The sequence below is a fragment of the Schistocerca nitens genome, chromosome 8, assembly GCF_023898315.1.
Source record: "Schistocerca nitens isolate TAMUIC-IGC-003100 chromosome 8, iqSchNite1.1, whole genome shotgun sequence".
NCBI classification, from domain to species: domain Eukaryota; kingdom Metazoa; phylum Arthropoda; class Insecta; order Orthoptera; family Acrididae; genus Schistocerca; species Schistocerca nitens.
Window position 1 is genome coordinate 258,016,583 of NC_064621.1, and position 24,113 is coordinate 258,040,695.

Sequence of the window (24,113 nt, forward strand, 5' to 3'; positions counted from 1 at the left end):
CCCTAATTTGCTGGGAAGTGGCGGTGCGGTCCCCTACGGCACTGCGTAGGATCCTACGGTCTTGGCGTGCATCCGTGCGTCGCTGCGGCCCGGTCCCAGGTCGACGGGCACGTGCACCTTCCGCCGACCACTGGCGACAACATCGATGTACTGTGGAGACCTCACGCCCCACGTGTTGAGCAATTCGGCGGTACGTCCACCCGGCCTCCCGCATGCCCACTATACGCCCTCGCTCAAAGTCCGTCAACTGCACATACGGTTCACGTCCACGCTGTCGCGGCATGCTACCAGTGTTAAAGACTGCGATGGAGCTCCGTATGCCACGGCAAACTGGCTGACACTGACGGCGGCGGTGCACAAATGCTGCGCAGCTAGCGCCATTCGACGGCCAACACCGCGGTTCCTGGTGTGTCCGCTGTGCCGTGCGTGTGATCATTGCTTGTACAGCCCTCTCGCAGTGTCCGGAGCAAGTATGGTGGGTCTGACACACCGGTGTCAATGTGTTCTTTTTTCCATTTCCAGGAGTGTACATGCGAAGGGGGCCATACATAGGCTTGGGTGGTCAGTACCTTCGCTGACCAGCAATATATAATACTTACGTATAGGGACGATGTATTTTGGACCGAATTTTTAAGCAAATGGATATAGGGAAAAAATGTTCTGTAAAGGAGGACAAGAGTTTCAGAGTTCACCGTTCAGCGCACATTGCTGAACACTAGGCTCCGCAGTGGATGACACCTATGCATTCCCGTTTTGAGCCAATGACCCACTTAAGGTTGCAATGAGATGAGATAATTCAGATTGAAGCATGGATCAACAGAATCATGTCTCCTCGTCGACTTAATCGCGCTTCTTGTTACACTTGGTGGATAGTCGTTTCCTGATAAGCCGTCATCCAAGCAGACGATGGACTTAACATGCACGACGCCACGGACGTGGGTCAGTAATGTCAATATTATGCTATGGGCGACAGTCTTGTATGAGACTTGAGTTAATAATCGATGACACAATGACATCTGTGTCTTCACCGACGGCGATGACATTTTCCTGCAGGTTACCAGTGTCACAAGGCCAGAATCACGCTGCAGTGGTTGGAGCAGCACCTTAATGGACTCAAACTAATTTCTGGCCCCCGAATGCAGGAGATGGAACACTCATGCTATGTTAGCGGGGGCCACCGGCCCGTAATTTACATGAACTGCGTGTCCTGTGCGTGGACGTCTGGTGCTACACATTTTCACAAATTTACCAAGGACATTTCGGTGCCAGGCCAAGCAGAGATGGTACCAGGTGATCATAATGTTTTGACTAATAAGCGTACGTCGTATTGTGATCGACTGTTTTTGAAACAATATACAATTATGACAGATACATTAAAGCTATTGTAGATCCAGCTAAAACATTTGAAACCGACGTACTCCCCTCAGGTGGCAAGCCAAGCTTTTATTCTTGCATCCAAAGGATCATAAAGGTGTCTAATGGCGTCTCGCAGTAGACTCTCCCAAACATGTTGCAACTTTTTTTCGGAATTCGGCAACGCTTCTTACAAGCACTGGAGGATAAGTAAGTTCCCGCTTCATAATATCCAATAAATATTCATTTGGTCAGAGTCCTGGTGATCTGTCTGACTAGGGCACTTGTACACCACGAACAGCACGTCGCGTCGCAGCAGTCGTATGTGGACGAGTGTTTTTTTGCTGAAAAATCACCTTCCCTGCGAATAAATGGAAGCAGCATGGTGATAACAGCCATTGCAATGTTGCGGACACTGTCTACTTTACCCTGCAGGAACACCAAATGTGACCGAGAGTTGTTACTGATGACCCTCCCCCCTCCCCCTCACACACACACCTTGAAGCCAATTATAGGACCGTGTGTGTCTGGGGGCGAATGCACCCTGGAATAGGCAACAAAACAGTTCCACGTCATACACGTGTACATTAATAATTTGCATAAAGACAGAAACTACTCTCATCACTGAAGATAACAGAGTGGCACTTCACTCTCCAGTGGTTGGCAGTATCGTGATGACAGTCGTAGCCTGGCCACATACAACCGTGTTCTTATTGCTCCTGCAAGCAGATGGTTTCCAAATGGTCCCTAATGACACATCAGACACAAGATGTGACCATATTTCGTCCATGAATGATGTTTGGACGGCCACCGCCGCTTGTACAATATGTGGATCTTGAGGTGCGCCGGCCGCGGTGGCCAAAAGGGTCTAGGCGCGACTGCTACGGCGCAGGTTCGAATCCTGCCTCGGGCATGGATGTGTGTGATAGGTTAGTTAGGTTTAAGCTGTTCTAAGTTCTAGGGGACTGATGACCTAGTCCCATAGTGCTCAGAGCCACTTGAACCGTTTTTCTTGAGGTGCGTCTGTACTACGTGGACTACAACTCGGACGTCTACAATCTGGTCTACAGGTGTGGGTGTGTTCCACAGAGCGCTGTTGAAAGCAGCGACACACCTTAGAAACATTGAGCACAACGTATACTGCAATTCCTCCATATTTCCATCCAGCTGCCCTCAGACCAACCATGTGACTGCACTCAAATAGCTGAGGTTGTTCCACAGAAGTATGTACGCGTCAATGGGGCATAGTTGTACCTTAGAATGACTGTAGCAACTACTTTTTACCTCTGAACTCGACACAGTTGCTGCCAGCAGAGTCAAAAAAAGAAGGTGTACAGAAAGGCCTCTTCAGCGTCATCAAATCTCCGGTGATCGTGACAAATAAATTACTAACACTTCAACACCTTAGTATGCCACTCGAACACGGACCTTCAGGGTGATGCACATATTTTACGGCACTATGCTTTAATAAGGCTCAGAAACTCGTAAGACAGATGTTTAATGCGATACGAAATATTTTGAGGTTAGTATGATGTTTTGGCGTGATGAACGTCTACTGGAAGTGAACATTATTTGACCCAACAGTGCTGAAACATCAAGTACTAATAACTGACGCCAATACGTAATTGTAACCTGAGATTATTATTGTCATTATAATGGACCCAGAAGTGAAATTTGTTGTGATTGACTAGACTGTCGCACAAAACCAGAAACTACGATCTGCAGAAACTACATATGCTTTGCGAAGACCTGTGACACCTGAAGCGCATATAATGCAAGGATGAGATAGATAGCTTATAGATTGGTCCAAAATGATTCCAAAGAACTTGGAGTTGTGAAAAATGGCTCCTGAAATTACGAATCTGGATACAAATACATTTCTGAATACGTCGTCCAAAAGCATAACAGTTCATCGAAATACAGGACACTGAAAACTTTCGGAGAAAACTTCCTCAAATGCTGTGCGAAGATTACATTATATATACAGTGTGGAAACGATAACTATTTACAAATTTGGACATTTTTGTAGGCGAAGTCGGGTGAACAACTTAGATCTGTAACGCCGGGAAGGAACCTCAGACTATTCCATGAAATTTCGGGATTGAAACCGGGTAACGTCGACTTCCTGACGCGATATTAAGCTGACCCTCATTCAGCCATCTTCAGGTGAGTGTTTTGCACTGGAGACTGCCAGTTCGCATCGCTATCTTTATCTCAAAATTAGGTGCGAATACGAATGCGCAAAGGCAGCCGCTAAATTAGCGACCTCTGTCCTCCTACGCGACCTCTTAGAATATTGCTCTCTCTATGGCGCGCAAGCGCTTATGTAATGTGGCACTACATCCGCTCTCTCTCTCGTAATGCGAACTCGCGGAGTCAAAACTTAGATGTCAAAATTAATAAAATTAAATGTCGGCAGATGTGTCATTGGCCAAAAACTGTTTTCTGAAGAAATTAATGAAATCACCGGGTCTCACGCCTTATCCAGTTGAAAGCTGCCACCACGATTAATAAGATCTTGGTCTAAACGTAGTTGTTTAGTGACTGAATCCCAGAAGGATCTCGCAGAGGTCAAGATGTCTGTGGCAGAGTAATCCATGGAATGTCCTGTGGAGATACAATACTCGGCTATGCATGACGTGTTGGGCTGTGAAGGACGAATGTGGCGATCATGTCCAACGCTTTGCGCGTCGTCTGACCACTTTAGACTTTGCCACCCTTACAAAATGTTCTGTAGATTCCAGCTTTTCGCAATCCCAGATCGTCCTTTGCCGAACAGGCAACAGCACAACTCTTCGTAGGTGGGCAGAAGATTACTTTGACGTGGTGTATTCTTAAGATTCTGTCCAATTTCTATGAGAAGTTTTCGAAGTACGAGAAGAAAGCCATGGCCTTGAACCGCTCGTTGTCCTCTTGATCTTGTATGTGGTCACGTTCATTCTTCATTAAAGCTGTGGGCCCAGCGGAGGTTCGAGTCCTCCCTCGGGCATGGGTGTGTGTGCTTGTCCTTATGATAATTTAGGTTACGTAGTGTGTAAGCCAGAACTGGCAGACAACCGCACAGCTCCACTTCCACCGTAAGTTTGATTTTCTCGTGGATAGAATTCAGATCCTACAAAAATCGTGGCAGTTCCTCTTCACCATGGAACCAAACCACAAAAGTATCATCCACATATCACCAGATGACTTTTGCTTAAGTTCTGCCAAGTGCCCTCTCCTCAAAACCTTCCTTAGAAAAGTTTGCTACCTGAGCAACACCGTAAATTTACAGAAAACAGTATTGCTGAATAAAAAGTTGATTGAGGAAAGGACATGATGAAATAGCGTTGTTATATCGGCTTTGAACTTATTGCTGATGAGTGAGAAAGAATCCATGAGAGGGACCCTGGTGAAGAGTGAGACGACATCGAAGCAAAAAAGTTGAACACGTTGAGTCGAAGTGCCTGCAGCCCATTAATAAAGTCACCGGAGTCGCGAATATGATGTGAACACTCAAACAAAAAAGGTCTCAGTCAAGACGCAAGATGTTTAACTAAGTAATACGTTGGAGCGCTTATATTACTCCCAAGAATACGTAATGGAAGATCTTCTTTTTTGTATTTTTGGAAGACCATAGAACCATGATGGAACTGATCTATGAGCGTTTCTGGATTCTTCCCCTCTACCGCAAAGAGTTGCGAAAAGATTAAGACGTCACAGCTCTGTTCCAGCACGGTTATATGCTCGTCCAAAAATGCGCAAAGAAGGTCTTCCATTACGTCTTATTGTGAGCAATATCGGTGCTGTTCTGGATTTTCGAGTGCTTGCCTCAGGTATTATACAAAACAGGTCACTTTGAAAAACCTGTTCTCGAGTTTGATGTAGAAAACAGCCATAATTGACGACCAGTTTCGGTTATCAGAACCGGTCATCAACTGAATGAAAGGAACTGAATTTTGCAACTGTGGCTGTTTTCTACATCAAACTAATTGACACGAGTTGCTATCCCTTTATTGACGCAGTAGGCTGCAAATTCATATATCAGTGACCTCAGTAGTCATTAGACAGTATGAGAGAGCAGAATGGGGCGCTCCGCGGATCTCACGGACTTCGAACATGGTCAGGTGATTGGGTGTCACTTGTGTCATACATCTGTACGTGAAATTTCCACACTCTTAAACATCACTAGGTCCACTGTTTCCGATGTTTAGTGGAAACGTGAAGGGACGCGTACAGTACAAAAGCGTACAGGCCAACCTCGTCTGTTGACTGACAGAGACCACCGACAGTTGAAGAGGGTTGTAATGTGCAATAGGCAGCTATCTATCCACACCATCACATAGGAATTACAAACTGCATCAGGATCCACTGCAAGCACTATGACAGTTAGGCGAGAGGTGCGACAACTTGGATTTCATGGTTGAAGGCTGCTCATAAGACACACATCACGTCAGTAAATACCAAATAACGCCTCGCTTGGTGTAAAGAACGTAAACGTTGGACGATTGAATAGTGGAAGAATCTTGTGTGGAGTGACGAATCACCGAACACAATGTGTTCATCCGATGCCAGGGTGTGTGGGTGTGGTGAATGCCCGGTGAACGTCATCTGCCAGCGTGTGTAGTGCCAACAGAAAAATCGGAGGGGGTGGTGTTATGGTGTGGTCGTGTTTTTTATGGAGGGGGTTAGCACCCCTTCTTTTGCGTGGACACTACCACAGCACAGGCCTACATTGATGTTTTAAGCACCTTCTTTCTTCCCACTGTTGAAGAGCTATTCGGGGATGGCGATTGCATCTTTCAACAAGATCAAGCACCCGTTCATAATACAAGGCCTATGGCGGAGTGGTTACACGACAATAACATCCCTGTAATGAACTGGCCTGTACAGAGTCCTGGCCTGAATCCTATAGAACACATTTGGGATGTTTTGGAACGCCGACTTCGTGCCAGGCCTCACCGACCGACATCGATAATTCTCCTAAGTGCAACTCTCGTGAAAAATGGGTTGCCATTCTCCAAGAAATCTTCCAGCACCTAACTGAACGTATGCCTGCAAGAATTGAAGCTGTCATCAAGGCTAAGATTGGGTCAACATCACACTGAATTCTACCATTACTGATGGTAGTCATTTTCAGCCAGGTGTCCGGATACTCTTGATCACATAGTGTAAATCCTTTCGAGCGCTCCTAATAATCACTTTCGTTACTTTAGTTTAGATGTGACAAGAGCCTTATGGACCTTACGCTTCCTTTACCACCGTCTTCCATTTCTGTTTGTCCATTAGGTGCTGGTGTTCATCCTACCTGTGTCCTCCTGGTTGTTATCTCGCCACCTACTTTTGGTTCTCCCTCTCGTTCCATGTACTGTCCTACGAGTGCTATTTTAGGTAGCCTACCCTCTGTCATTACTGCTCTATGGAGTGGTCAGTCCAATCTTCTCTTACTTATCACCGACGATGTGAAGGTGACTGTACAGTTCTCTTATTTATTCATACATGTGTATGGGATATAGAGAAGACAGAGACAGGTGGGGCCAAAAAGGAAGAGGAACAGATAGCTCTAAAAATAAATGATACTTTTGTAGTAAGTGCATGCAGTGTTGCAAAACTCTTAAACAAGTACTTCATTTCTGTTACTGACAGCTTGGGTTTATCAGGTTCGGTGAATGGTGCAGTGGAGTATCTGAGACCAGTCTTTAAAAATAACTTCAGTAGAATGTAAATGACCCTCACGTCTCTCAAAGAAGTAGCATCGATCATAAAACCCTTAAAATCTAAGTGTTCCAGTGGGCATGGTAACATAACAGCGAAGTTAATCAAAGAGTGCTCAAGCGAGTTGAGTTCTATCTTAAGTTATTTATGTAATCAATCTATTAGCAGCAGAATATTTCCATACTAGCTACAATATGCTGACGTTAAGCCTCTATACAATAAGGGGGATAAAGAGATACCATCAAACTGTCGACCAGCTTAACTTTTACCAACTTTCTTGAAAATATTTGGAAAGGTTGTGTTCAAGCGTCTCCTTAAGCATCTGATGACAAATAATATATTGTCCCAGTCACAGTTTGGATTTGTTAAGGGTTCTGATAAAAATAAAGCTATTTACACTTACAGTGAGAATGTATTAAATTCATTAGAGGCTACTGGCATTTGCTGTGAAAAGTCAAAAGCCTTTGACTGTGTGAACCACAGCATTTTCTTAAATAAATTAGAATATTATGGTGTCACCAGCAATGCTTCAAAATGGTTTAAATCTTAGCTGTCTGACAGGAAACAAAGGGTGTTGTTGCGAAATAGCTGTGCACTGACCAGTCAGTCTTCATCTGACTGGGAATTAATTACATGTGGTGTTCCTCAAGGTTCCATCTTGGTTCCATTGCATTTTCATGTGTACATTAGTGATCTCTCATCTCTTACATTGCCAGATCCTAAGTTTTTTCGTTTGCAGATGATACAAACATTGCAATAAGTAACAAGTCAAGCACAGATACAGAAATAGCTGCTGATCAAATTTTTGCTGACATTAATAAGTGGTTTAAAGCTAATTCACTGCCATTAAACTTTGAGAAAACCCACTACATGCAGTTCAGAACCTGTAAGACATTTCTTTTCAGCAAATGTGTAACAGATGAAGACATGCAGATCGAAGAGGTTGACAGTGTTAAATTTCTGGGATTACAACTTGATAATAAATTCAGTTGCGAAGGGAATATGTCAGAATTGCTTAAGCACTTAAACAAGTCTGTATTTGCAATGAGAATGATGTCAGATGTAGGAGATATAAGTATAAAAAACTTGCATTCTTTGCTTACTTTCATTTTATTATATCAAATGAGATCATATTCTGGGTCAGCTCATCAAACTGAGTAAAAGTTTTTAGGGGGCAAAAGCCTGTGATAAGAATCATTTGTGGTGTAAATTCAATAACATCATGTAGAAACCTGTTCAAGGAAATTTGTATTCTAACCACTGCTTCTCAGTATATTTATTTCTTAATGAAATTTGTTGAAGTAATACATCTCTATTTCCAGCCCATAGTATCAATTCTAGGAATAAGAACAACCTACATAAAGACCTAAAATCACTTAACTTAGTCCAAAAAAGTGTTTAGCACTCAGGAACACACACTGTCAATAAATTGCCAGCAACCATTAAAAACTTGGTTTCAGATAAAGCATGGTTTAAACAGAGTTTGAAAGACTTTTTGATAGCCAACATCTTCTACTCTATAGATGAATATCTTAACAGAGACTGTTAAGCCAGTTTAAGAAAATTGTCTGTTAGATTACAGTTTTGATAGCATTTGGTCACAACAGTCAAGATTAGGTATTTTGTGTATGACAAATTTGTTAATAGTGCATAACAATGTCTCATTCTCACAACATGTTAATTTTGTAAATATTAGCTGTTCCAGTTTACCGCATTGTATTCACCTATTTCAACAATCTCGTGACAAATGATCAGGGTAGTAAGTATTATCATCAAATGTTTCATGTTTTTGTGTTATACTTTCTGACATGTTCCACACCCAAGAAAATCATCAAATTTTTTGAGTCTATGGAACAAAAACTGAATCTAATCTAATCCAATGTCGTCCATTCCATGTTATTATCATCCCACACCGATTCAAAAAGTTTTCATAGTATTTTATTTTGAACATTAACTGTTTTGCTTCATCTTTCTTTCTAAATATTGAGCTTCACATCCGTGTGTGGAGAAAACAGTTCTGGTCCCCATGTACAACGACCAGGGAGTGAAACAGTAGGGGGGATGGATGGAGGGGAGGGGGGAGCAAACTGGTAGTGCAGTCTGTTGTTGTGTGGCCTGGACATATTTCTGTCACAAAAGCTCAGAGCTATTGGACAGTTTCAGCAATTTATCAGTGCCAAAAATTTTTCAGTAGAGAATCAATCAAATATCTGCAAAGTGGACGTACATTCTCAAGCTGACCCCCATTAACTATGCGTGTTTTCGAGCATAATTCAAAAGTGTCTCAAATGTTCCTCTAATTTATTTCCTTTCTTACTTTTATACAAATAATTTCACAAAACATTTGATCGTATCTTTCAGTTTGTTCTGTTTTCACGTTTCGCTCAGAAAGCTGTTCTTCAAACATCCTAAATTTAGTACTTCTTTCAAGGGAACTCATTTCAAAAATCTAATAAATCAACGAAATCTGTCGAATTTCATCGTTCTTCATTCAGTTAGAAGACTTTTTTTCATAGGATTTTATTCATTTATAGGACTGTCCCAAAACATGTAAATAATTTCTGTCTTTATAATTTGGACTTGGTGTTTAGCTAAGCGATCAGTCATTTCCTTGAAATGGATGACGACTTTCCTTTTCTCCAGAACCATTGTTGCTAACACACCTGTGGAGCAAACCAGAGTATTCAAACGCAAGAGATAAGAAAGCCTGTACTGATATCATTGCGTACCACACAGACAGGAAGTTTTTCTCTAGACATCTCTGATAACATCGGTGAGAAGTACCTGTATATTACGTCAGTGTCTATTCCTAAATAAATCCTCTAATTGAATGATGTGAACATAAAACAATCAGATATAATCTATATAGTGGTTTGCAGCATCTTACGAAATTACAGCGTAACTACATTACATATATAGACCTTGCACCAGCTCACACAAAGACACTGAAAATTTCCAATCATGAGTTTGCTGATCGCCCTTAGGCTGTTTTGGCCGTAGCTTCGGCACAGACAGCCACTAATAGATTCCCTGACGGCTTTATGTTTGGGGCTGTAGCCTCCGCGTATCAAGTCGAAGGAGCCTGGAATGAAGACGGTGAGTTTAGAAGCATTAACTGTATTCCGCAGAAAAGTAACAAAGAACAAAAGAAAACTGTGTATTTAAACTTGTTCCATTATACTTACTGCTTACAATAACAGACGCTTTCAGTATCTTCCATGTTGTTGTTTTTCTACGATAAACTCAATAATAAACTTCCATGACAATAGTTAGCAGGTTATGTCATATACCATGTTTGCATAGGTAAAGGAGAGAGCATTCAGGACTACGTCTTCCACAACCATCCTGAATACACCACAGGAGACACCGGGGACGTAGCCTGCGATTCTTACCACAAGTACCAGGAGGACGTGCAGATGCTGAGGGCACTCAACGTAAGTACACTTTCCAAAGCAAAAAAGACTAACGTCTGCTTATGCAGACTTCAACTCAGCATCTGCTTCATTTTCTCTTCTACTCATACGACATAACAAAATGTTCATATTTAATTACCCAATTTGCTTGCCAAAGTGTTCTAACACTACAGAAATAGTATATTTCCTAGAAAATAGGGCGTCCGTTTATTTTCAGGGATAATTTGGTTTGGATAAAAACCTAAGAGCATATCAAATGGTGAACCTCAATTACACGAAAATTGTTTAAAACTAGGACTTGGGAGATCTAATATCGGGGGAGACTGCAGTTACTGACAGATGTGGCGTCCTTTCGAGCTATAGAAGAAAGAACACGTTTGTCTTAGTCAGCAGTCAGAGGGTTCAAATAAATTACAAGGATCATTCCAGCACTAGTTCAGTTGTAACAGACAATGAAGAACAAAGTAAAAAAATTTCGGTAATACAAAAAGAAAGAAAGGGAGATTATTGCGTCAACAAAGAGTTCACTATACTTGGAGCTAAGATCCAAAACGGATAAGGATGAAACGGGATAACTTCGGTGTCACTTGGAAAGAAAACTTTCTGAAAGTCGAGTTAATCGATTTAGGTCAAAATACAGAAAAAGCAGTTGTGTTCTGAGGGGAGATTTGAGCCCCGCTCCTCACATAGGTGTGTGAGTGCTTTAACCAGTGATCCACATGTCCTTCTTTGCTATACTTGACAGCTACTTTCATACATATTGACGTAATCCCCAGAAACATGGAGATACAGTCCTACTCTATTCCTCTGTGGGTTACATTTCCGATTGTTCCATGTTAGTGACAATTGCTTGTGGAAAATTTTTGTGTTGTCGTGTTACTACGAATTACTTAGGAAAGGAAGAAAAGGCAGCCGAATAAATCGAAGGCTACTATTTTCCATTTAGTCGAGACAGCCTGCGATCGTAACGTTTCCGTGTGAATGTCGTGGGCCACAAAGGTTCTAGTGACAGGAACTTAAAAAGTTTGAAAATGCTTCCATACGACACGAATTCCAGACAGCCATTCATATCCGAAAGGTTTTAGAACACAGAACTTCTTTGGAGGTGTAAGAAGGAGAAAAAATAATCCTTAAAATAGCAAGATAACTTGTTTTCGCGAAGAGAAAAATTTATTATGAGTGTATCCAATGAAAAATGTGAAGAGATTATTTTATAGTCAACAGATTCAATAGTATCTCTGAAATAGTTCGTAAAATTGAGGATTGTAGATTTTCAGGCTAACGCAAATGCATGGAGTGACAACAGCGAAAATGAAAACCGCAGACTTCTTTTTTTAAGATTCAGTTGCTTGTTAGATCAACAAGTAATATAGTATAATTTTAAGCTATCGTTACATTTGCAGTCTGCTAATGAGTACGGCAACAAGGTGGGAAGAGGCAATCAAATTACGATTATTATTGTGTAGCGTTACTTCGATCTGTGTTTAGTAGATCTGTAAAGTGGACCTGTTCCTTAATTCCATTAGCTACCAAGTAAGAAAGTTTACTCTTCCTCTTCTTACAAACATTTTCTTCATAGTTGTCTGTGTAGCTACTCACAGTTTTCCGTTCTTATTCACATTTATCTTGGTCGTCCTTACTATTGATCTTCATCCCTCGTACGGTACATATAATTCCTTTGGATACAAGGATGGAGATGCATTCCTCGTAAGGACACTATTAATTTTCTTCTGTACTTCTGTGTGTGAACTAATACCTTTTAAAGACTTTCGGGGATAACTGCATCCATTCGCCTTTTGTGATGGTGCAAATTTTAAAAACTCAACCATCACCTAAAGCGTCTGGCTGCAGGTATTTCTGAGAAGCTTTATTCATCACATTAACATTCTACATCCGTGATGAGAAAGAGCTTTGTGTTTCCACCTATAATCCTGTCCTTTACGTTTTTCATTTGTTCATCGCAGGTTCCTTTGTCTTTCATAGAACCAAAACCTCACTTTCACACAGCACAGTATGAATAATAATCACATTGTCCAATTCCATAATACACTGTCTTCCCACTTAATTTTACATATTTCTGCAGAATATTGCGTTTTTATAATCGGATACCTTATTTTATTACCAAAGAGTATTTTTTCCCAGAAACGTAAATTGTACTGTAACAAGTTCAATGATTTACCGTCTTTACTTGTTTATTTCCTGTTACTATGTCCCACCAATTTAGTTCTGGTTCTCTAACTGCCATGCCTGTACTTGTGTTAGTCGAAACAGTGCATGGTTCTATGAAAAAAAATTCTTACTCAATTGCTACCGGGTGACGAGTTATCACGCACTTAATGCAAAGGAATTTCTGTATACATACACAACCTGTGTGGTTTAAGTGCGTAATGACTCGTCACTCGGTACCGACTGAATAAGAATTTTTTTCAGAAGACCACTCGCTCTTTCGACTAACACAAGCAAAGTCATGGCAGTTAGAGAACTAGTTTTAATTTTTAATGTCCACTGTCGTATCTAATCATCTGTTTAACACTTGCGAGATGGTTTTATGGCTTATTACACAAATTACCTTGTCACATACGTCGTGCCTACCGTTGTCTACTTCTAAATCTTCATAGTAGTTGTAGGTTTCCAGAATTCAAACAATTAACTTCAGAATCGTTCACAGAATATTCTCAAGGTGAATTTATGTTACACATTTTCAGTTTTCTTTTTTTAAAGTCAAAACGTAAATCTATTAATCAACGCATAACCATTACTCCTGGCACATTGTTCAATCTTCTACCGGACCGTCGTCCAATATACTGCCCGAGTACGAGTTTTCAATTTTAAATATATGTACCACTCACTGAATTCATCATTAATACATAAATTAGAAACCAAACATAAGCCATCAATCCCCCAATCTTTCTGTCGCGACCAGTAATACCTTGTGATTGAACAGGTGAACGTATACCGATTTTCGATTTCCTGAGCACGTGTGTTGCCCACCGGTGACATCGACGTTATCAACCAGGCTGGTATCGACTACTACAACAACCTCATCAACGAGCTACTCGCCAACGGAATTCAGCCTCTGGTAAGTTAGTAAGAATGTAAGTAAGTCGTATTCACAAACTTTACTTTTGATGATTTTTACTTTCTAAAAGCTTTTCTGCAACATTTAAAAAACGTAAAATAAAATCTAGTACTGTTTTAAGCTCCTGTTGTCTGTCTTGACCAACAAACGGTAGCATTCAGAGTTCTATTCCAATACTATATTTGTTTTAATATACAACAGAGCACCACATTATTCTGAAATGTTCTAAAAAATGCGTCAGGAGTGCAATAAAGTGGAATTTTTACATTAGTACACTGTACAGAAACATAAAGTGTATTTAATCTGATGGTGTGTATTGTCATCACCTACCTTCTTCGAAGGAGAGTGGTGATATTGTAACACTAGAAAAAATCAGTACAATGCAATCCATGCGAATTATTACAAATGATTGACGAATCTGCTACAATCAGAAGTATGCCACTCTAAGAAACTGTAATCAACCACACCAGCATCTAATAAAACACCACCACGCAATAAGATTTTGGGAAGGAAGGTATTTTATTACGATACATCAATTAATCTGCAGACTGAGATGATTTTTACGTTCTCACCTACAAAGTGACAAAAGACAGAGACAGAGATGTGGCCTCTCCAAAGATAATGGCACGTTAAATACCTCAGAAATAAAAATATTTGATTAAGTCATTTATCTCTTATTGTACTGTATGTATATCACGAATTTTGCAAGCGGAATGCAGCTTCAAATTAAGTATTCCAGCACCTAAAATATCTTTATTACTTATTAAAATAAATGCAGCTTGCTTTTCGGCACTACTTAAATTATAGGTTTGAGAAGATTGTAGTTCGATTTAAGTGCCATGCATTAAATTCATCTCAACAGGTAAGAACTGGTCACATATGAATATTACTGCAGATCTGTCTTACAGCTTAAAATGCACCAAAATTGACCTCACAGCTAAAAACCACAGAAAGTTCCACACATTTTGCAAGCAAATTAGTTATTTTTCCACCTAAATTGTCTATAAAGATAATTAAAATATACACAACAATACATTCATCTAGAACACTACTGGGGATCTGACTTACAGGTACGATTTACCGAAGTCGTGAGTGACAACATTTTATGAAAATATTTACACGTTCTCGTCACCATCTTAGTTGAACCTTAAAATTCTCATATCCAACTCCTTTTCCCGCAACTTCATGCTTTGTTCCATGCTTCATGAAGCTCCTCTTCAGTAGATAGTATTTTATTATCATGCGAATTATAATCACCCTGTTTCACAACTAACGAGAAAACCAACTGCTCCACCAATTTATTCCGGTCTATATTTGCACGTGGTTTTCCAATTGTGAACGTCATCATAATAATTCCCTTCTTCTTCTTCTTCTTCTTCTTCATAACTGTCATAATAACCACCTTCCTCTTTTCCATCATTGTAATTACCCACCTTCCTCACAGTGTTCACGTTATTCTTCTCGAACTTCTGTTTTCATAAATATACATTATTAATATCCACATCTGCTTCTTTTGGAATGATTATTCTGGTCTATGGGACACGAGTCTAATCGGAAGTTGAATTGCATGCTTTTTAAATCATATCTTCCCCTCAGCCAGAACCTGGTGAGATTTTTTGTATCCAAGGTATGACACAGCTGGATTAGAATCTGAAACTGAGACTAATATATCATTAACATCTCTACCTATGGACACAGTTCCTTCGTGAGGTTGGGTACTTCATTACGACCCCTGAATCTGATCTGCACTATGCTACAAATTAAATTAAAATTTACATTAGCCTTTCAAATCGATAAACTTTCAACGACAGCTGGTTTCACATTTTTCAAATCTGTTGCAGTCTATTCAGCTTTCTCTGTCTTTCTTCTATATATTTTCTCTATCTTAATCATTAAGATCAGTGGTACTAATAGGACATTGACGGTAGTTTAACGTGGTGCCCACGATTCCCTTAAGCGGAAGGATGGACCTTTCTGACATGATGGAGAATGATGATATCACATGAGTTTTACCCATTTGAAAAGTAAAAAACTAAATACTGCTAGCATTATAATGGTCATTTCACTGGGTGTTAATCATTCCTGCTATGTGTCTACCATTCACTTTGGGTAGCCACCATTGCACCTTCAGTGGCCACCATTCCCCGTAGCTCTCTATCATTCCCTCTAGGAGGGTTCCATCCCCCCTCGGGTGGCAACGATTTCCCTGCATACTAATGGGTGGATCTGTTTATGTAGTGACTGTCATTACCCTGTTCGTTTAAAATCATTAATATCTCTGTGATACAAATTAGGACGTACCTTGATTTTAAAGTGTCAGAAATCATTCCGTATTTGGAGCACAGCAGTCGGTATAAAATACTAAAAATCAAATACAAGCCTTCTCTATCGGATTTTCAGATTTTTTATTTCTTAGCAACTTTTCTGAGAAAAGGGCCGAAATCGATTGCTAACAAATTAAAAATTTGGAAACGAGATCGCGACTGTTTTTATTTTTAGCACTTACCTTGATGTTGCATAATCATTAGTATGAGACAACTTATTGTGAACTGTACCAACACACTTACTCACTCGAAATCCAAATAACAGGCAAGGCAGCTCACACTACACCTTTTAAATACAGAGGACGGCAGCGCTCGCCACCGCGAGTGACATGGTGGATTGCATTATTTTCCAAACACAATGATAGTATATCTTTCTTCCTTGATGCCACAACATGTTGATGCAGTCATTGTTACTCTAGAATTCTCTAGGACTTCGTACAATAATTCCAATAAATGTTGATGTTTTAATCTCGTTTGCTGCAATTAATTTGCCCATAACACAAAATTTAAGGCAGCACGTCTCCCATAAGAACCTGCTCAGGTATGCTTTTGAGATCATGTTTCCCGGAAATCAGAATGATAAAGAGGAGGCTGCACAATGGGAAACTGGTGGAGAAAAGAAATTCCAGGACAAAATCCCCTCCTGGTTTTTATGTGAGGCTAGAAATTTTTTGGAAGTCCACTCCCCAACACTTGCATACTTAGCTGAGGAATACTACTACAAATAATATTTCCACATCTGTTACATCACAATAAATGTGTCATTTACACAGCGGTAAGTTGCCCAGGTAACAATATGTTACAGGTGGAATACAATCCCTCCAATAGCTGACACCCACTGCAATGTGGGAACAAGTAAAGATTTGGCCAGCCACAACTTGAGTTTGCTTGTCATAGCGTGTCAGAACATTTCTCAGCTTGCTAAGTCACCATTATTTTAGACTTGTTGATATATACTCATGCACACTGATGTAATCTCCAAGCATGTCATAATTTGCCAAGTATGGGGAAAAGCTTATCTATAACTGAATACAAACTGCTGCTATCGTTTCACCAGTGTGCAGTTCAACACATGATATGGGATGCATCCTCACCTGGAATGGAAATAAACACACACATTCACCTCCTGAACCAACGCAGTGTTCCTATTCAACGCATAATGTGTGAAACATTCACACCTACATAAGGTTAGCACATCCTGTATAAAAGATATATGAGGTGAGATTAGCATCGTTCATTGATTCGTCCTCAGCTATCAGACAGCGTCCAGGCCAAAAACGTGAAGCTGAATTCTTTTGCACTCGTACTGAAGATCAAACTGCGTGTTTCCATTGCGTTGGAGCCTTGAAATGTTGGAAATAAATGGACGATCCATGCGTTAAATATACTCTGGGGTTTCTGAAGTGTTTGTCTGTGGCTCTTGGGAAGAGTAAAGATTTTGTAGAACTACATGTCAGAACCAAAACAAGCTCATTTCAGCGAATGACGCAGCTGATATTGATTGTTTTCCCAAAAGCAGCAACAGCTTGGTCATCGAAACAGCAAGTGACTTTAAGGGCTTTTGACAAGGCTTCCATGTTTAGTATTTGTTTCCAAGAAAACATAGGAGTGCTTTTCTTTCCAATCAGTTACTTTTCTGTTTGCATTATATGCGTTTCTTCCCTTTCAACATGTACTGTGTGTCAGGTGCCTAGTTTAGCTACACTAAAAGCACATTTGTTGCAATAAAATCAGTCTCAAAAAGCGGATTTGACAAATATTATGTATAGTTAATGTACATGTTTTTACATTCTTAACTACAAAAATATATCATTATTGTTAGTGGAATTCTCTTCTTTATACTAGCAGACTTAGATATAACTCTCCTCCAGTTTTAGCGCACAAACTTCCTTGACCATGAATGCATGCCATCTGCAAAATGTCCACTGCAGAAAAAATAACGTTGGAGAACTTAGGTTAGAGTTTATAGTCATGTTCTTGACAGTAGTTTAATGTAAACATTTAACTTTCTTTCTTTGTTAATGCATTTTTACAGACTTAAAAAAAATATTGTGACATTTGACAAGTATCATGAATATGGAAAATAATTTATTTAAGTTTGTGCTGTGCCACACACAATTCGTGGTACGTAGCTCGAAATTTTAATTGGATTATCAGTACAGACATCCGTTGGTGACAGTAAGAGATGGCACATAAACTAAAAGATAATTGTATGCCACGAGTACCCACGAGTACCTAGATTGGCATTCATGCCCACCTTTTGACATTACTGTAATCTAGTCATGTGACTTATATTTTGAAATTCTGAAAAAATATTTATTGTTTTTAATGGTTTTTTGAAATCATCAGTAAAATTTAACCCGAAAATTTATGTTTTAGTAAGGAATGTGATAGTTTACATCAAATGTCATTCATATTTTCACGTTCAGGGTCTTTCTTATGCTTGTATGTCTTGAATAGTTAAAAAATTTAGCGCTGGCCATGACGCACCTCTCTCCCTGATGTACACATTAGGCGAAATGCATTGGTTTTGCTAAGACTTTGCTAAAAATATTTTCATGCTGTGGACCATAATTGTGCATTAGTACCTATTTGAAAAGCGTGTTCTAAATTAAATTAATAGCAAATGAACGATATTTCTACTTTGAAATTTTTTGTATGGGAGTAATGTACCCGCCCATCCACCGTCTTGGTGTAACACGTTACAGGAAAATATGTTGGTACTGCTATGTTTAAAGTGAAACACGTCTTCAGCAACTATGTGTTACCAGTTCGTTAGTTACATTTATAAGCAAATGCTGACGTTTAATTATCTATGTAGTATATATTAGCTACTAGTTTCAGTGTTCCAAAGCGAATGGTATATCATTTCTGATGAAATTTACTGATGTGACTGATGAGCCATTTGAGAGACAACTTATTGAAGTCAATAATGAACATTTTTAGCATGATTACGGTATTTTAGACATGAAAATCGTTCAAATGTAATATTTTTTATAAATATTTCTAATTCTTTAGAGCACACCGATGATTATGTCTCACTGTCATTGACTCTTTCATTTTAATGACAGTTAAAATACTAAGCTCAGACTGGAGAATAGAGGAAGAAAGGTGTTACGTTATGCAAAGTGTCTTTATGCGGGTTTATGTAAATATCTCGAAAATATTTCAAATTTGTGCCTCTTTACCGATGCTTTCAGCACTGTGCTCTGATTGGTTGGCAATAGGAGAGGGAGGGGGCATGGAGTATCAAGCCTAGTTTACTAGCTCCTCCATCTTGGATATTTTTTTAAATTTATTTATGGAACCTGCTTTCTGACTGGACTTTTCATATCGTTTTAAAACTATGCTCTGATGCGCTGGAGAGAGGAGAAGGATTGTGGATGTGTATAAAGGACGATTGAGCTAGTTGGATTTTTGAAACTTACTTTACTTACTTTTTGATCGATTGATTTTATTGATTGATGATGTCATTGATAAGGACGAGTCTAGGTCAGCGGTAAACGACATTGACCCCTGCCCCTGCATAAAGGCTACAAAAGGTCGAAGCATAAATCTGTTCTAGAGTCGCCATTGTATTCCTACTCACATTGTACACTTAAATGACCTATTGGTAACACCACGGATAATATCCGACTCCAAGTAACCAACCGTTTCTCTCTCACACCGTTGCTGCTTTTTCTGCTCCACTACATAGTTTTTCAGCAGTTTAGTGTTTGGAATCGTATTTTCCCATTGATCCACATACTTAATGGATGCTGAAAAATATACAATGAAGACAGGATCCAACGTCATCTTAGACTTGGAGTTGTTACTGTAGGAACAACTGTAATTAACATATCAAGCTATATATGAAGCAGTGCAGCACAGAATTACCATTCCAGCCAGATATGAATAACTTGGACAAACCTGATGACGAAGCAAACACGTTTCCCGCACGTCAACGTAATGTTTGGCCGCCATTCATTGTACAGATAGGATCCTTTGATCGTTCTTGCTGTCTGCTCAACTTTGCGTTTAAGTTCATACTCTGCGACAATTACAGACTTAATCTGTTTCTTATCAAAGTCAGTACTCTCTTTGTGATTATAGTATCAGGTAAGAATCATCATAAATCCGTGAAATACCAGTCGCCAAACAAAAATAACAGAAATCCTGAAAGAAACACCAGTTTGCCTCACTTTTCAGCCGCCCAGAGCACCTCAAGGCATAATCACGTGGCTCTAATTGCTTCATCAAAAATATTTTCTCTATCCCGAATCACAAAGTTTGACACTATTGTACATCGCCTGCAGGTAACAATGTACCACTGGGACCTTCCGCAAGCACTGCAGTACATCGGAGGCTGGTCCAACGAGTTGCTGGTCGACTACTTCGTTGAATACGTCAGGATACTGTTCGATAACTTTGGAGTCAGGGTAAGTTAATGTTTGAAAGTACTTACAGCCTTGTCTCACGTTCACGTTACCTGTAAGCATAATTACGGGTTATTATTCCGTAGGTGAAATGGTGGATCACAATCAATGCTCCAGCTGGTTTGGTAAACGGCTACGCGGTGAACGAAGTCGCCCCCTCTCAGCCAGCATCGGGCATCGGAGACTACCTGGCAACACACACCGTCATCAAAGCCCACGCACGGGTGTGGCACCTGTACAACGAACAGTACAGAACCTCGCAGAACGGTCAGTGCCTCGTGACAACATGGAGGGCATTCCTCGTGCTTATTAAAGTTCAGTCAGATAAACAGACATATGAACCAAAACATTGTGACCACTGCCCACCCAATTCTGAATATCGATTGGTGGAGTTGTGGCAAATGCTGCGACAAAGGGATACATGAAAGTAGATCGGAGATGATCAGGGAATAATTCGAGCGCCGATGAGGGTCACAAGCGGAGAAAGCCACTGATATATTTAAGTGACTTGTACGAGGGGAAGAATTTTATGACGTGGCGCCTGGGAACAAACAGCTCGTAAACGTGAATCTGCTCGGCTGTGGACTTGCAGCTTTCATGAACATCTATGGAAAGTGGCTGAATGTTAGTGAACACTCGAGTAGACAGCAAGTTGGTGGACGTTCGTGCATCATCATCTAATATGGACGTCAGAGGGTTCTCCTCTCTTTAAAACAGAACAGGCACGATCTGTGGCAGATATGACGACGGAGTGCAATACTTGTTCAGGTGTAAGGGATTCGGAGCATAATTATCAGTGTAAATTGTTGAAAACAGGGCTCCAAAACTAACGTTTCCATTTGACCCAACGAAATCATCATTAGCAGCGTTGAAGTATCAAAGGGGCCAAGTGTAATTTTGATCGAAATATATATTTTCACATGTTGTTGTACCGAGCGAGGTGGCGCAGTGGTTAGACACTGGACTCGCATTCGGGAGGACGACGGTTCAATCCCGCGTCCGGCCATCCTGATTTAGGTTTTCCGTGATTTCCCTAAATCGCTCCAGGCAAATGCCGGGATGGTTCCTTTCAAAGGGCACGGCCGACTTCCTTCCCCATACTTCCCTAATCCGATGAGACCGATGACCTCGCTGTCTGGTCTCCTTCCCCAAACCAACCAACCAACATGTTGTTGTGGTCTTCAGTCCTGAGACTGGTTTGATGCAGCTCTCCATGCTACCCTATCCTGTGCAAGTTTCTTCATCTCCCAGTACCTACTGCAACCTACATCCTTCTGAATCTGCTTAGTGTATTCATCTCTTGGTCTCCCTCTACGATTTTTACCCTCCATGCTGCCCTCCAATGCTAAATTTGTGATCCCTTGATGCCTCAGAACATGTCCTACCAACTGGTCCCTTCTTCTCGTCAAGTTGTGCAACGAACTCCTCTTCTCCCCAATTCTATTCAATACCTCCTCTTTAGTTATGTGATCTACCCACCTAATTTCAGCATTCTTCTGTAGCACCACATTTCAAAAGCTTCTATTCTCTTCTTGTCTAAAATATTTATCGTCCATGTTTCACTTCCATACATGGCTACACTCCATACAAATACTTTCAGAAACGACTTCCTTACACTTAAATCTATACTCGATGTTAACAAATTTCTCTTCTTCAGAAACGCTTTCCTTGCCATTGCCAGTCTACATTTTATATCCTCTCTACTTCGACCATCATCAGTTAGTATGCTCCCCAAATAGCAAAACTCCTTTACTGCTTTAAGTGTCTCATTTCCTAATCTAATTCCCTCAGCATCACCCGACTTAATTCGACTACATTCCGTTATCCTCGTTTTGCTTTTGTTGATGTTCATCTTATACCCTGATTTCAAGACACTATCCATTCCGTTCAACTGCTCTTCCAAGTCCTTTGCTGTCTCTGACAGAATTACAATGTCATCGGCGAACGTCAAAGTTTTTATTTCTTCTCCATGGATTTTAATACCTACTCCGAATTTTTCTTTTGTTTCCTTTACTGCTAGCTCAATATACAGATTGAATAACATCTGGGAGAGGCTACAACCCTGTCTCACTCACTTCCCAACCACTGCTTCCCTTTCATGTCCTTCGACTCTTATAACTGCCATCTGGTTTCTGTACTAATTGTAAATAGCCTTTCGCTCCCTGTATTTTACCCCTGCCACCTTTAGAATTTGGAAGAGAGTATTCCAGTCAACATTGTCAAAAGCTTTCTCTAAGTCTACAAATGCTAGAAACGTAGGTTTGCCTTTCCTTAATCTTTCTTCTAAGATAAGTCGTAAGGTCAGTATTGCCTCACGTGTTCCAATATTTCTACGGAATGCAAACTGATCTTCCCCGATGTCGGCTTCTACCAGTTTTTTCATTCGTCTGAAAAGAATTCGTGTTAGTATTTTGCAGCTGTGACTTATTAAACTGATAGTTCTGTAATTTTTACATCTGTCAACACCTGCTTTCTTTGCGATTGGAATTATTATATTCTTCATGAAGTCTGAGGGTACTTCGCCTGTCTCATACATCTTGCTCACCAGATGGTAGAGTTTTGTCAGGACTATCTCTCCCAAGGCCGCCAGTAGTTCTCATGGAATGTTGTCTACTCCCGGGGCCTTGTTTTGGCTCAGGTCTTTCAGTGCTCTGTCAAACTCTTCATGCAGTATCGTATCTCCCATTTCATCTTCATCTACATTCTCTTCAATTTCTATAATATTTTGCTCAAGTACATCGCCCTTGTATAGACCCTCTATATACTCCTTCCATCTTTCTGCTTTCCCTTCTTTGGTAAAAACAGATATTCATACAAGTGGTTCTATTTTCTCCAAACATCTCTTTACTTTTCCTGTAGGCAGTATCTATCTTACGCCTAGTGAGATAAGCCTCTACATCCTTACATTTGTTCTCTAGCCATGCCTGCTTAGCCATTTTGCACTTCCTGTCGATCTCATTTTTGAGACGTTTGTATTCCTTTTTGCCTGCTTCATTTACTGCATTTTTATATTTTCTCCTTTCATCAACTAAATTCAATGTACCTTCTGTTACCCAAGGATTTCTACTAGCCCTCGTCTTTTTACCTACTTGATCCTCTGCTGCCTTCACTACTTCATCTCTCAGAGCTACCCATTCTTCTTCTACTGTACTTATTTCCCCCGCTGCTGTCAATTGTTCCCTTATGCTCTCCCTGAAACACTGTACAACCTCTGGTTTAGTCAGTTTATCCAGGTCCCATCTCCTTAAATTCCCACCTTTTTGCAGTTTCTTCAGTTTTAATCTGCAGTTCATAACCAATAGATTGTAGTCTTTCACATATATAGGTGCAAAGTATCAACGCGCATTACATATCAATCGGACCAAGTGCCATGGGCCTTTTAAGGAATTCACACCAACATGCGTAGATGGTGTGTGTGCTAAGTTGATGGGTCCTTTTAGTTTCCAACTGGGTACAAGACATTTTGTTGAGAGAGAACATGATTACGCAGCACAAAGTCTCCTAAATTGTAATCCTAGTTTTGGTATCATAATTTTTCGTGGATCGATACTTCATGCGGTAGAATTTATTTACTTTCATCGAATCGCTCTACAGTCTTACATCGGTGAGTTTATGTATAGTAACCGCTTTATTGCGTTTTTAGTGTTATTTTTTAAATAAACTTTTAAATTACCTTATGTAATGAGTTTTCCTGCCTCATACTGGATTTTAAATCAAGCACGACTCCTGTAAAGGGCATGACGCTAGTCTAGAACTTAACTTTTTTGTAAATTATCGTTATGTGATATAGTTTAGAAGTTTTAATATTACTAACGAGCTGCTTTTCTGGGCGAAATTG

General features: G+C 40.2%; 1 protein-coding gene across 1 annotated transcript in view; it reads left to right on the top strand.

The window, feature by feature from the left end:
• The first annotated feature begins 10,085 nt into the window (after positions 1 to 10,085).
• Positions 10,086 to 24,113, top strand: part of LOC126199509 (myrosinase 1-like) — a 32,271-nt gene continuing 18,243 nt past the window's right edge. The window contains exons 1-5 of the mRNA XM_049936431.1: positions 10,086 to 10,140; positions 10,348 to 10,478; positions 13,474 to 13,536; positions 20,156 to 20,278; positions 20,362 to 20,522. Of these exons, the coding sequence (XP_049792388.1) occupies positions 10,086 to 10,140; positions 10,348 to 10,478; positions 13,474 to 13,536; positions 20,156 to 20,278; positions 20,362 to 20,522 (533 nt within the window). The remainder of the gene's footprint in view (positions 10,141 to 10,347; positions 10,479 to 13,473; positions 13,537 to 20,155; positions 20,279 to 20,361; positions 20,523 to 24,113) is intronic.